We start from the raw sequence: 15,663 nt of genomic DNA, 5'->3' as shown, positions 1-15,663 counted from the left end.
ACCCACAAGGATACAGAGAGTGAATAAATAAATCAGTATCTTCATACAAGACTGGAGGCCAAGGAGGTTGAAGACCACTTAGATACAGTTATCAGCTGTATCTCCTTTGCAGTGTATCCATGAAATACTTATTAAATGTGAGTTGAAATCAGCAAATTTCAATGAAATGTTTGACTGATGTTATTTTCCAATAAAAAAAAATTTATTAAAAATACTAGCATGCCTATTATAGCATTCATGGTACCATCATTCTTTGCTTATGTTCCGGTGTGGGTTGTTCAGATTGCTTAAATGCTAAGAAGTGAAAATACCACCTTAAAGCTTTACAAGAACATGAGAATGCATGTCTTAGGTATAATGAAGTTTCCAGTGCACAGATCTGATTGCTGGTAAAGAAAATACATAGGAAATACACTTGAGAACAGTGCTTTCAGCTATCCAGGCATTAAATTCTGCTCTTTTTCTATACTTGAAATACTGTGGGCTCTCTATTATAAATCACCCTGTAGCCATTCAAAAGCATATTTAAATACCTATGTTTAAAGCCAAGAAAACATGGTTTCATAATTAACTAATGTTAGATCACAGTAACTAAATGCTTGTGCTCATTATATGTACCTATATGGACAAGCAGAATATTACCTGGTTTTGAACATGAAATGTGCACCTTTACAGGTAATTAACCACAGTTATAGGAAAAAAATACTTTATGTATTCCTGACCAACCAATTACCAGGTCTAAAAATAATTTCTAAGTGAACTGAATTAAAAAGAATGATTTTATGAAGAAGCATTTGAAGTATATATCTCTAAAGATGTTTCCACAAGTTTGGGCTGTTATTGATGTTATTTTTAGTCCATGTAGTATTCAACACAGTAAAAATATTTTTGCAGCAAGTATTAATACTGTTGTTTCTGGTTGTGCATTATATATAAGTTATCCAAAAACCCCTTTCTGAACAATAGTTTATATACAAAAAAGTCCTTTTACCTTAATCATTTCAATTTTAAGTAGAAGTGGCTTAGTGGCATTTCAATTACAATGTCTCTTATGACAGAAATTGTACTTTGTGTGGCACAAATTTATTAATACACTGAAACTGCTCCATTATTTATGCCATCAAGGTACCCTCAAGTCAATAGTATCTCCAACTTTAAAGTTTCTTTCTGTTGGAAAAGTGGCTGTGCAAAATTTCCATGTTCTTACTCAAGATATATTCTTACTTTAATGACAAATATATGGGAGAAAACAAATTTTAATGTGTTGCTTACAGAAGAACCACATAAAGTATTTTTTGATAGTTTTGGTGAAAAAGCTCATTAAACATCCTTACACATACTAAAACAGCAAGACACAATAGCAATGCTCTTCCTGAGCCTTGAATGAAAACAGTTTAAAAACATTTTCAAATAATTGCTGTAAAAATACAAGAGATGGTAGATTTTAAGACTGTATTATCATGTCCTACTTTTAATGCACATTCTAAAGTACAACAAAAATATTTTAAGGACAATATTTTAAATTATTTCAATGTCAATGCCAATTTTTATCCTGATTTTCAGAAAACAGCCGAAAGTGCAAATTTATAATTTAAATAGAAAATTCCCATCTTAATCTTTGATAGGGAAACACCACAAGGGCAAAGCCAATGATATCAGCTGTAATTAAATGCACTCAATATGATGTCAACACAGTTCTAAAAAATATGCAACAAATATATCCTAGCTGAAAAAACAGCAATAAAAATGAACAATATTGTACTTCACAGAATCACAGAATGGTTGGGGCTGAAAGGGACTAAAAAGATCATCTCCACTTCCACTAAATCACATTGCTCAGAGTCCCATCTGTCCTTGAACACTTCCAGAGATGGGGTTTGTGCACAGCTTCTGTTGTGCACACCATCCTCTCAGTAAAGAATTTCATCCTAATATCTAAACTAAACTCACCCTCTTTCAGTCCTACCACCACACACCCTTATAAAATCTCCTGGCTTTCCTGTAGGCTCCCTTCTCAATGAACATTCAGATACTGAGTGATTACAACACCTATCCAATAGAAGAATCCTGACCTGTTATCTGTGGAAACTGAGACTCTTATTTTGTGTTGTATTTTGAAGATGGGAGTGGAGAGTGGAAAAGCTCCTGTGTTATCTTTCTCACTATTTCCCAGTTACCTTTTAATCAAGCTGTGATTTGTATCTTCTTAGGTTATTCTGGCATTTCATGAGAACTAATCCCTTCTTCTGCTACAACAGAAAAAGGTACTCCCAGAGGTATGCACACTAGAATGAAAGTCTCAGGTACCTGTTTTAAACAGATGTGGAGGACATTCCTTACTCATTTAACTTCTTACTCTATACTGGTAACTTATTAATCCAGGCTTCTGGAATTTAGAAGACTCAAAAATGTTTATGAAAGTTGAATTAGACGCAAGTAAGTCAGTTCATCAGACCATTTATTTAACAAAGAATACTTTCTCCATAAAACATAAAGTTTTGGCTCTATCACTTGAATTTAAATAGATTAAAAATAATGAAGGGAATAAAATCTTAAGCAATATTGAGTTTTGTAACATCCATTGATCTGCATGTAAAGTGGATGCTTGTATCCTTCAGAAATACAGGTCTAAAAGTAACTTTGGGGCGAAGGAATAGATCTAAGAAAGACATTCTGGCAGGTAACCACACAGCTTTTATGGAGCCTTCATAACTACTTAACTGTGGGATAAAAAGATAACTACAAAACCAGTGGTGAAAATACCAAGTTCACCTTACCTGTATAAGGAGGGATTTGGAAGACATGCCGTATGTGGAAAAAGGGAAAAGCATCCTGCCTAGACAACTGAAGTTAAAGTAGCTGAATTTGGGAATACAAGAGAAGTCTTGGGAATGCAAGTATGAAATACTAAAAAGGTAAAGTACCTTACTTTTTTCTGTATCCGCAAGATGTTCCATCCAGTACTAATGTCTGCTTTCTTTTCTGCAACTCACTCTTCTACAGCTATTGCTCTTTGCAAAAGAGCACACAGCATCCATTGCTCCTGGCTCAAAGCTCAGCACACTGATAGATGAGTTAGTTAATTTGGAGCCCTCAATCTGAATGACCACTGCCACTAGAGAAAAGCATCCATAACAATCAATTTACATCACCTTTAACAGTAAGAGAACTTACTTTTGCAAGCACTAGTTAGGTCTTGCACTACTGAAGGAGAAGTAAGCTCAAAGTAGGAATTGCCACCAGCTAGGGGATTCTGCAGTGCTTCCAGTGTGAAGCTGCTGCTACAAGACAGCACATAGAGCCTGATAGGAGACTATATGCAGGTATGTCCTCTTATATAGCCCACCCCACTAGAGCAGGTGTTCCACAGGTGGGGGGATAAGCTTCCAGGCCTCTTGGCACATCCTCTGTTCCTTGTCATCAGGGAACATGAACCCAACTACAGAAGAAACATTCTTGTAAAAGCTCTCACACAAGCTGGATACTACCCCATTAAAAAATGGTGGTTATCACCTTGGTATCTGATGTAATTTGATCTCAGCCTGGTAAATCCTAGTAAGCTGATTCCCAGTGAACTGGAGGAGGGATACAGTAAGATTGAACGGAAAGGGAACTAAAGTATCTTTATGAACAAAAGGGACTTTCTGAAAATTGAACCTATAGTAAAAGAAGTGGCTGTTTGTGTTTTTTTCTGGTCTCTTTCTGTGCATAGCTTGGTAGGAAAAAAGCCTTCTTGGCTAAGCCCTTTGCCATGAAGATACTAAAAGAACAGCAGTCCAAAGAAAAGAAAGAACAGGAAAATCAAGTATCAGCAGTTTTGGCTTTTTTTTAGACTTCACAAAACTCATGAAAATGAAGACAAGAAAAGAAAGCTCTAGTTCAGCCAAATGGCACTAATGAATTGGAAAGGGGGGAAAGGGGGATTTTGTCATCTCATACATTCAGTGAGTGCTTGCTACAAGTTCAGCTGGGGTTAAAAAGTCTAAAAAATTTTAGTGAGTGCACACCTTTATGCTGAGTTTACATGTAAAAAATGTCCAATTGTTCAGTTTTACCTTCTCCCTTTTCAAATTATCTGCCTGGTGCACGAAGGAGGAGGTAACAATGGAATTCTTGTGGAGTCTTAAAAGTTTTTCTTACCTTATGCAGGTTAATCAAATTAGTTTGCTGTGGACTGGCATTAAATACGAAGTCAGCTTGTCACATTCAATTTCAAAAAATCCTAGACAGATTTTGCTGTTTGTCCCGATGTTACTGAGCAGCTTTTAAAGAATTTAATTTTTAGTTTTTTGTGCTTAGGCCCTATTTATGGCTAGACTAGTGAATGATGCAGATTTAAACTCATTTTGTACTAGCCCATTTGCTTCTTATTTTGTTTGTGAATTAATTGTTGACACAGTCAAAAGTGTCAACTGTACCTCAAGTTTGTTCTCTACATAAGAACTAAAAACCAGTAAGCTACAAAGAACCACATCAGTTAAAGATTTTGGTAAAAACCTCTATGCGACCATATGAAAAAACACAGGCTCAGCAGACCCAAAGCTCCTTCACAGATGCCTTTCATTTGTACGGCTTTTGAAAAATAACCTTTTGTCTTTGATACATTTATAAAGCTTAATATATTTAGCTTTTTTTTTTTTTTTAAAGACAACATTCTACAGATTTTTACTGTACCTCTTGCCATGCACAACTGCTCCAGGATCCTCAGACTTTGCTTCCAACTCCTGCACTTCATCTACCAGTGTCTTGTAAGTAGCTCTCTTTACTCTGTAAATACATACAAAATACTGCCAGACTTACTCTTCTTGAAAGTAGAGCAACAGATAGTTTTAATACTTATATAAATGTTCAATTTATAAACCCATTTTCCCAGACTTAAAACTAAGCTTTACAAGGAGAAATATCAAAAAACAAATCTAAAGAACATATTTTAGCAGCTGTTCTTGCAAATTAGAAACAAAAAATTATTAATAAAACACTGCTATTATACAAACATTTAAAATACTAGTAACTCTTGTAATGAAGTTTTTCAAAAACAAAAATGGTAAAAAATAATTTTATATAATCACTAGAACTGATCTTACATAATCACCAGCATGGATCTATTTTTTTATTATATTAGTAATTAGAACACACATTTAAAAGTTAGTACTTTCTTCTGTAAACCCCAGCATTTCCATACTCACACTTTGTAGACTATATCAAGAAGTAAAGCTGTCATAGGAATACAAAGAAGTCCCATCCAAAACACTCCAGAGCTGAACATCATAGCTGCCTGAAGTGAAAATGCACAAAATGTAATGTCATGACAAGAACTAGGAAAAAAATCTTAGAAATATCAAGTAGTTAGTTGAGGCTATCAAAAGCAAATTTAAATGAACCATTCTAGTCTGACTAATGTGAAATAGAACTTGAACTCCTTTCTAAAATCCCCTGAGTTGCGACGTAAGTCCAGTAAATAGTAAAGCATTACTTCATGTCAAGAAGCTGGTAGAAAGACACACTGCTTAGCTCTTTGCATGGGGGAATCTCGGGGGAAATCTCCAAAATGCTGCTCTGTACCACTATGTTGATTCTATGCATTTCCATTAAAATCAGATTTATCAAAAATCCACCCTCTCCCAACTTTGTCAATACATTATAAGCACAATTTTCAAATCTGCAATCGACTCTAACAGGATGTAGTGATTTCTGACCCTTCATATGGATACTGGCCAGAGTTACAATCATTCTGCAATATAACTTGGATCAAAGTTATCTCCCTCAGAACTCACTGTACCACAGTGCTTGCACTGCCACAGACTCCCGTTAAACAGGTTGTTTAAAAATGAGAAATAAGGAAACAACTACTTATGTAATTAGGAAAGTATGCAGCATATTGCTGAATGAAGATCTAACACATTAATACATGAATATTTGAAAACTGTATATTGGCTTTATCTGTGTATTTGTTTTTTCTATACACCACTATATGTAATACATAGGAATTCCTTCTGTTCACAACTTGGTCTGTAGAAATACTACAAACTAAAACATACTGAGTGGCCAAAACAAACATCACAATACATGGACATCAAAGGAAAAAAGTCTTTAGCCTTGTAATGCATGCTCAAATGTCTGCATCAATATTATTAAGGATTCTAGGAGTATGATAAATCCTTAATGAAGCACATTACTAGAAGTTTGATTTGCAGTCAGTATTCGAAATACTTTTATAATGTAATTAGATTGTACAGAGGCTGAAAGTAAAATCACTACATAACAATACCCTTTCAAATCCTTTGTTTCATTACTTGGAGACTAATTTCTTTCAAAGGTTAAGCCTCAGTATGTACGATAAACAAGCTGAAATGTTACTAGTTTTAATTAGCACACAAATGCAGGTAGCTTGCAGTAGCTAAAATCTGATTTCTCAATGTGCATACATGAACATTTTAGAATTATACTCAATATGTTGACATATGAAAACAGAAGCAAATTATTTTCAGAAAAAACCCCTAACTCTCAAATAAGTAAAAAGATCTATTTACCTTGGTTTTGTATCCAAATTCCTAATGAAACATTCTTTGGAAAGCATTAGAATGTATTTTAACTCAGAATTTGGTAAACTTTTCATGGCCATGTTAAAAGGACATAGATTATACCCTAAGATTCTACTATTTCTGCCAACAGCTGTCAGCAAAGGTGTAAACACTGAGCACTGGCAGGCTCAAAATAAAACAATTCACATTTTCAAAGGAGAAAAAAGGAGAAAATTTTTGTATCAGAAAGTGGAAGAAATGTATTAGCGAAGACAATGTATTAGCAGTCACTTTATAAACAAAACATGACTTTTGACATACTTGATGAAATACTTATTTTCTAGAACAGGAGCTAATAGGAAATGTCTATTGCAAATGCATTTTGCAAGACATTTTAGAATTAAGTAGCAATTAGATAGACAGTTCCCTTAAAAACAAGAAAAAGCATAAAAATACAACTTGAACTACCTACAATTGTCACTTCCTATTATTAACAACATTTTCTAATTTATAAGAACATAGCAAAGAGCAATCCTTGTGTTAGCCACCTGGTATTAAATGTTTGCTGGTGAAACAGCAGAAGTGATAATGTAGGTCTTAGGATGTTAATTCTGACCATTGTAATGCTAACTATGAATGAAGGAACAACTGGCGCCTGCTATTCACTCCATCCAGCCTTTGGCTTTACAAATGAACAACATGAATTGAGGTAAAAAAAAAAAGTTTTTCTGCGTCATATTAGAAAGCCTGTCAGATTTTTTTTCTTTTACAGAGTTAATCCAAACCTAAAAGATTTAAAGCCGACATTCGCATTAAAGACAGAGGCCCTCTTTGTATTTTTTGGACGAAGAGGGGAAAAAATAAAATCCCACAGAGGTATTTCCTTCCTTTCTGTACAAGAAAGCTCCCCCCTCACTCTGTAGAAAACATTTTTGTCTCTAACTTTTCACTTCTCTCTACACATAGGCAGGTCATCTGGGAAATGGCAAACCAATCCTTTTCAGACAATGGCACTAACAGGAGCAGCCTGTTCTGGGGACGGACTCTGGCTGCCTCTGTTTGTGGTTTACAAATTGTTCCTAATGTGAGAGATTTGTGGTCTATGCCAAGTCTTCCCCCTTTAGGCCTTGTGAAACCAAATGGAATCTGCCACAAAAGTGGCTCCCAGGGGAATTCAGAAGTAATCCAAAATGAGAGCTGGGAAGCCCAGTTTATTGTAAGACTTATAAATCCTGCAGGGAAGATAAATAATTTGTTCTATGTGTAGCTCATGATCAATATTATGACTTTCTAAAATAAATTGACATTTTTTTAAAACGCAATATACAGATTTTTATATAGGTTCTCATTTTTTTAAAAGAAAAGAATTCTGAGAAATACTTCTTTTCATGGCTTAGTGGCAGTGAGAATGTTGACTGCAAAACATTTTTAACGCACTGATGTAGTGTTACGAAATTACGTGTCAGAATGAACAGAGAATATTTGCTTTTTCCTCATTATGAAATGATCTGCCAAAACAGCTAGCTAGCTCAGTTTTTAAAAAGCCTTTTAAAAATAAGAAAAGAAAGAAGAAAACTGGAAAAATTCTTGCTGCAGGAAAGCTTACTCTTTTCAGTTTATCTATTTCAGGTATCACCTAGGTACATATCTTTTTCCTATGAACTACAAAGCTATAAAATACCTCAAGACCATCAAACCAGCATAAGTTTCTTTTCTCAACCTATAGAAAAAGCTTCATTAGTAGTCGTTATCTACATGTGTTTGCCTTCATATATGCCAAAGTACTTACTGTTGTAGTACTAAACCAGATCTGCCTTAACTTCCATTGCAATGAAGCTCCTACAAGTGACTTCTCGTATTATCTCTAGTTTTTCTTTGTTATGTACAGTTTAAAAAACAGCCTTTAGCTCCTTTTAGTTAATTAAAAACTGTGCTCCTCAGAATTCCAAAGAAGCAAGTTCCTCTCTATTAGGATCCCTGGTTATTAACCAAGACAGACCACTGGAAGGGGAAAAGGTAAATTGGGCAGTTGGAAGATCAGCTCTGCTGCTCCTGTTTGAGAGAATGAGAATATAACTGCTGAATATGGAGAAAGATCTTTGAAGTATATTTGGGAAGAGCAGATTCTGGCTCACAAATAAATGTCTATTACTAGACCAAGTACAATTAAACCCGTGAAGGTCTGAGGAGTCAAAATGGAAACTACCTATTGGGAAATAAATGGAAAAAGAAAAATCCCTTAGACAAATGCTTTTGATTCCTGAAGTGAAAGACTAAAAGCAAACTTTAAACATAACTAATTAATTAGTTAAAATATGTTAGCATCAGAATGGTAACATAATTTTAGGCTCTCAGGTAAGGACAGGTAACTAAAATGGATATGTTTTATGGGATGAATTCTGATTAACTTTAAAAAATCATCAATAAATCACTGAATTTTTTAAAAAATAATATTCTCCACAAATGTACACTGAAACATTTTATTTCTCTAAACAAGAGGTTCACATAGATATAGAGGGGAAGACACATACAGATTACTGATTATTGTTTTGTAAAAACTCACAGGTCTGAAAAGACAAGCTGGGAAAACTTGGAAGGGGAATGAAAATGTGCTAAAACTGTAGGATAATGCCTATAAGGACTTTCTGCTGAGAATTGGCTTGAGAAATATTTTAGACTATGAAGAAAAAGCCTAGCTTTTATTGTTGAATTATTTCAATGTTCTTGAAAACTCTACTTTAAACATGCTCTATAATTAACGAATAAACCCTTGCTGAAAATTTAATACACCAGTTATTCCCCCTGAAATAAAGACACAGAATTTGGATAATATTTTAATCCAGATGGTAAAAAGCACTGCAACAGCAAAAAAAAAAAAAAAAGAGAAAATCATTAAATTACAGCTCAACTACCCGAGGTATTAGCCACTGAAGAATGACTATATTCCACAAGTTTTGTGATAATGAAGTGAGAATTGATAGACTTTGGTATTGGTTTACCATACAGAGCTCAAGGCAATTTTTAGAAATAGAGATTGCCAACTCAGATATCTGCCAGGTTTCCTTAAATGCATGACACAAAAATTCTCTTGTTTTGAATAACTTAGAGAAATCATTATGTCCCAGAGTTTAGGGGCATTATTTATAACTCTCTCTGCTAACATTGAGGAAAAGTACCATAGCAGTTTTTCTTAAATATACAACCATTTAAACTTATTTATTATGCTGTACTCTGCAAAGGTTATTAAAATAATACTCAGCTGTTTTTTAAAAATACAAGAGAGAAGTATCCATTAATGCCACCTTTTACAGCTGGAGGGACAACACAGCAGGGTGCAAAAGCTGTAAGATCCTCATGGAGAAGCTGTTGCTGTATGGGCTGGATGAAGAGACTGTGAGATACACTGAGAACTGGCTGAATGGCCAGAGGGTGGTGATCACTGGCAGTCTGGCTGGAGGCCAGTAAGTGAAAGTGTACCCCAGGGGTCAATACTGGGTCCAGTTCCATTTTACATCTTCATTAAAGATCTGGATGAGAGGCAAAGCATACCCTCAGGAAGTTTGCTAAGGACACAAAACAGGGGAAGAGTGGCAGATGCTCTAGAGGATTGTGCTGCCATTGAGAGAAACCTCAAAAGGCTGAAGAAATGGGCTGACAGGAACTTCATGCAGTTGAACAACCAGAAGTGCAAAGTCCTGCGCATGGGAAGGAACAACCTCAGGCACCAGTATATCCTGCGGACCACCCAGCTGGAAAGCAGCTTGGCAGAAAAGGACTTGATCCCAATGGACACCAAGTTGAAAAAGAGCCAGCAATGGGCCCCTGAGACAAAGAAAGTGAATGGTATCTCAGGCTTCATTAGACGACGTATTGCCAGCAGAATGGAAAGCAGGTCCCCTCTGCTCAGCATTGAGGAGGTCACACCTAGGGAGGTGTCCAGATCTGGGCCTCCCAGTACAAGAAACACAGACATACTGGAGACAGTCCAGTGAAGGGCCTGAAGCGTCTCTCATACAGGAGAGAAACCTGAGATAGTTGGGACTATAGTCTAGAGAAGGCTTAGGGGGATCTTACTGATGGAGATAGATTCCTGAATGGAGGGTGCAAAGACAGAGCCAGGATATTTCCAGTGGTGCCCTGTCATGGCATAAAGGCAAGGAGCACAAACTGGAATTCAAATCTGAACATCAAGAAAAACCTTCCTACTGCGAGGGTGACTGAACAGGGGCACAGGTTGTCCAGAAATGTTGTAGAGTCTTCATCCTTGGTAATTTTCAAAAGCTGTCTGGACATGGTCTGGGGCAACTTGGTGTAGTGCTGGAAGCACTGGAGCAGATGACCTCTAGAGACCCATTCAACTGTTGTATGATTGTGCTCTATTCTGAAGACAGGCTTTGCTCTACATTACACTAAAACAAATTCCCACCTTTGGATCAAACTTTAGACAAACATCTCACTAGACAACATCTGTTCATTAGACACTGAAATATCTGTACAATATATTTTAAAAGAGTTATTTGGTATTTTTGTGTAAAAAACCCCAATGCAGTAGAGGCATTAAAGGATTCATATCTAGTGTTTTAATAAGCATGATTCCACTTGGCATAATACAGACAGAATCAATATTTAGGAAAATAATAATGCCAATATAATATATTCTAATATATCTTTCCTACACAGTGCAGTGAAATCATCCCACAAGAAATACTACTATTTTTCACAAGGCTTCTGCAAACTTCAATCAAATGATCTAAAATTCTGTAAAATACACGCTTGTACCTTAACTCCAATTTCCGTCAGTAGTTTTATAAATCCCCTGGGTCAGACAGAGCAGAAACAGATGGTGCTCTGGAGAACTTTACAGTGCATTATCTACAGCACCGCAATAAATTAAAAAGTTTTGTGGATACTGAACTTTTGCTTTAGTATCAATGTCATATTTCTTATTCAAGTTAAGTATTATTATTAATCACATAGGTGTAAAAAAAGAGGCCTAACAATTCAGAGCCCAAAACAGTACCAAGGAACTTTACTAGTGGGAAATATACAACAGATTGGTTTGTTTGTCACCCCTACTCAATCACAGGTTTTCAACTCAGACCACAACCATATTTTTTCCAGAAAGAGATAACCATACTATTTTAGAAATGTATCTATTTTTGGAATTTAAAAATCAGTCTACTTTTTTTAAAAGTGGCATTAAAAGGGAAAGCAGACCTATTAACTGCAAGGGTGGAATCATTAATGGAAGGTTCTGGCAGTTTTACAGCCTACTGAGACATGAATGGAGGCGGCTCTCATTACATGATGTAAGCTACAGAAATTTCATTAGTTAATGCAGTTATTGCAAAAGGATCAAAAATGCATTTTGCTCAGCATCACAGAAGTTTCCTGTGTATTGAAAACTTTCAAAGAAAAAGAAAATTCACCTGCAAAGCAAATACCTTATCAAATGTGAAGAGACTTGGCATTTACTTTTAGAAATTTATGCAAACGTTATGTGGCTTAAACTGAGAAAATACCGTAAGTTGTTTAAAATATTTTGAAAGTACATTTCAATTATCTATTTGTTAATGTTATACATAGAAGAATCAACTGAATTTATATCAATGCAGTAGAGAGAGAGACCCATGCAGTTGATTTTTTCAAGCCCACAATAGAAATCTTCTAGTCTGTAGTGACACTTTTTTTTGAAACTAAATGCAACTTGTTTAATGTAATGGGTCAAAACATATGGTGTTAAACCTAAGCACAAAATGCCTACAAAGAATGTTATGTTGGGTTTTTTCCTTTTTCCCTTTCTTTCTTGTGCATTTATATTTAAAAGCACAGTCCTTACAGGTAAATTATTAAGAAAATAAGCCATAAAGTTCCTTGTTCCACACTAGACAGTACTGACAGACATCAAATGCAGGAATAGACATTTCTGCAGATGTAATTCAAATTTAATATAATAAAGACTCAGTTACAGAGGCTGCAAAGTTGTTATAAAATCAAGGAAAGCTTTTGCAATGTTTTCAGTATTTGTTTCTCATAAGCTGTGCATCCCTGTTCCTTCCCACAGAAATTATGTTTTGCTACTACTACCAAAATCCTCCTTGCAGAAAAGGTATTTTAATACTGTCATAAGCAGATAGAAGTTGAATTCCTAGTCTTTTAGGATCTGTGTCTAAGACTAGAAGAATATAGTCCCCAGTTGTTAGAATAAGCTCAAGGAAAGTAATTTTTAAATGAACGATTTTAAAGTACAAGCAGAACAATATGAAAATAAACAATAAATTCAGCTTAATTAATGATAAAATATTTATGTCTTGTTTCTACTACAAGACTCATGAAGTTGATTTGTTATGGTACCTGAACTAGCTACATACTACATAATCAATTACTTAGATGATCACCCCTTTTTATCACATATCCTTCTTCAGTTTTATGGACTATTTTTCAATTTTCTTTAGCTTCTTAAAGCCCATTACACTACTTTAGTAGTTTTCATCCATTTTTCTTTCTAGCCTGTGTCTGCCCAAACACAATAGTGAACTGAGAGTTTTCATCTGAACATCATCAATCAGGGAAAATGAATGACATTTTCTTCATCTGGAGCTTTATTTCTTTAAGAAAAAAACCCCCACAATTGGAATAGAAACTGTTTTAAAGTTGACAAGATGGAACTGGTTTCAGAATTTTACCACAGAAACGTGTTTCAGCTACTATAACCCAGACGCCTACTATCAATCTCTCAAGATAATCAGCTACAGAACTACCAGTTATTCATATAAGGAGAACACTTGTGCCAGGATACCTACTTATGTGAGCCAAAAGTCAAATTTCAACTCTTCTGGTGTACTACCTCTTTGGCAATAAGTTACCACTATTTATGGGATTTAGGATTAGTGTACCATGGAGAGCCATGAATTTTCCACAGTGTGAGAAACAGTACTGTATAGGTGGATGAGTTGGTCCAGTGTGGATCTGATCTTGAAAGACCAGAAAAAAAGTCTTGATACCAGAATTGTCTCAGCATTCTAGATCAATTGAACATTTTGGATCAAAGGGGCCCCTGTGTCTCTTTGTTCTGGGAAAACTCAGAGCAAAAGACAGAGAAAGAAAAATATACTTAATTATAGTATTAGGAACATGTCAAGAAAAGGGGTCTAGTGGCCTAGACAATAGAGAAGAAGTGCTGTAACTGTAATGATTTTTCATTTCACTGTATTTTCTTCTAGAGCTCGGCATTCTGCAATCTTTCTCTCTGTGATACCAACATACAGCAACATATATGTAAAAGCCAACTTTAAATATCTTCTGTACAATTGGAACAATATAGAAAAAGATTGAAACAAAATTAGTGTAAAAAGAAAAATTTGCAAAAATATGTGACATATTTGTTTCATTGTTCTGGAAGTGGCTGGGTGATGCTTTGATGGTAAAAGAAGAACACAAACCAACAAGTCTTATGTTTTAACTTTGGGCCGCTAGTGTCAGTGCTGAAACGTGTTTTAGCAGCATGAACTAACTTTTCTTCTGTTACAACTCTGTTTTTTTCTTGAGACATCACCTTGCAGTGTTTTCAACTGAAACACATTTATCATCAGAGTTGAATATTTTATAGGAATGTATACCAAAAATGAGTTTCAAATATTCAGAATAAAACCTTCGTCTGCATCCAATGAATGAGTTTTCCATTATCTCCATCTGCTTTTTCTCTCCCTTCAAGTGTATTCAAATTTTATTTTCTTAGAACAGAACAAAGAATAAGCAGGAAGAATCTTATCATTTTCATGACATTAATATGAAGAAAGACTGAATCCTTATTACAATGTTTCATTAAGTTCTTTTCTATCTAAAAGAAGACATGAAAGAGATGTTCATAGAAGATGTATCTTCTAGCTGGGACTGAATGATTGGATGAATAGAGTGTCAAGAATACTGATGGGAAAGACTATAAACCTACTAAGAAAGAATTCTTAGAATTCTAAGAAAAGGATTACAAACCTACTAAGAAGAAGAGAGAGAATACCTTTAAACTTTCTAAGGACCATAGTTATATAACATATAACTATATATATCCTTATAAATCTGAAGTTTATTAAAAAGGGGGCATTTTTAATGAACACATTTGGGAGAAAACTGCATGAAAGTTCCTTTCAGAATAATTTATCAGGTCAGATCAACCAAAATGGACAAAAAGCTAAGAAGTATATGTCAGCTTTTGACTCATTTAACTTTTGCCAAATGTTTTTGGATTAATTTTTCAAGCCTGACTCACACAGTTGAAGAAATCAGACAAGCAGTATTTGCACAGGCAAGGAGAGTTGCTTATCTGGATTTGTTTCTGTTACACCACAATCTTTTGCACAGTTAAATTTGTGAGTCTTTTAGTTTGAATACTTACGGAAGGCCTGACTTGCTACAAAGAAGCTCAGGGAATTCTGCCCTGCCAGAGAGGACTCATTCAGTAGGGGGGCTACCAGGAAAGCATCCAAAAATCCTACTTCCAACCTGAGCTGCAGTGTGCATCAACAGGACTTTTAGCCTCACAGAGTGCAGAGCAAAAAGCTAGACCAGAGCTATGAACATAAGCTTGAATGGTCTATGATACATTTAGAAAACTTTATTTTGACATCACAGACATCGAAATATATTCTTAGAAAGAAAACAAAACCAATCTCAGTCAACAACACCCTCCCTTCACACAACTTCATGCACATACACACATCAGAAGCTACTATTTACACATACATGCATAAGCAAACACACTAACAAAGTAAGACTACCCATTTCAAGTACAGATGATGTTTTATCACAACAAATAAATGATTTTAGGTTCATAAATCACTACTTTGGCACAATGTTGGATTCAAACCACACAAGTATTATTGTTGTTGACAGCTACATCTCTTTAATGAAGGACCATTTCTATAAGTTCACAGGAATTACATTTCCTTCGAAAACAGGTCTTTTCACAATAACCCCCGAGTCTGAAAATGTACTAACTAAAACATTGTTATTTCAATAGTCAAGCAGCCATCCGTATGTCTTACCAGGTATAACACACCCTTCTGCTCCCACTGTGCTTATCACCACAGAAGTTCTGCTGTTTTAAAAACCATAAAGTTTTTACAAAATCACTAAAACCCCCAAA

The 15,663-nt window shown here is 35.2% G+C and overlaps 1 protein-coding gene across 6 annotated transcripts in view; it reads right to left on the bottom strand.

Moving 5' to 3' along the window:
* Positions 1–15,663, bottom strand: part of ATP8A1 (ATPase phospholipid transporting 8A1) — a 103,510-nt gene that overhangs the window by 6,821 nt on the left and 81,026 nt on the right. For all 6 annotated transcript variants that reach the window (XM_085059059.1, XM_085059061.1, XM_085059058.1 and 3 more), the window contains 2 exons: positions 5,187–5,275; positions 4,675–4,767 (listed from right to left, as the gene is read on the bottom strand). In XM_085059059.1, coding sequence (XP_084915185.1) covers positions 4,675–4,767; positions 5,187–5,275 — 182 coding nt within the window. The remainder of the gene's footprint in view (positions 1–4,674; positions 4,768–5,186; positions 5,276–15,663) is intronic.

Source organism: Lichenostomus cassidix, chromosome 4 (assembly GCF_008360975.1).
Source record: "Lichenostomus cassidix isolate B80296 chromosome 4, HeHo_3.0, whole genome shotgun sequence".
Taxonomy (NCBI): domain Eukaryota; kingdom Metazoa; phylum Chordata; class Aves; order Passeriformes; family Meliphagidae; genus Lichenostomus; species Lichenostomus cassidix.
Note: the sequence above shows the minus strand (reverse complement) of the source record. Positions and strands in the feature narration are given on the sequence as shown.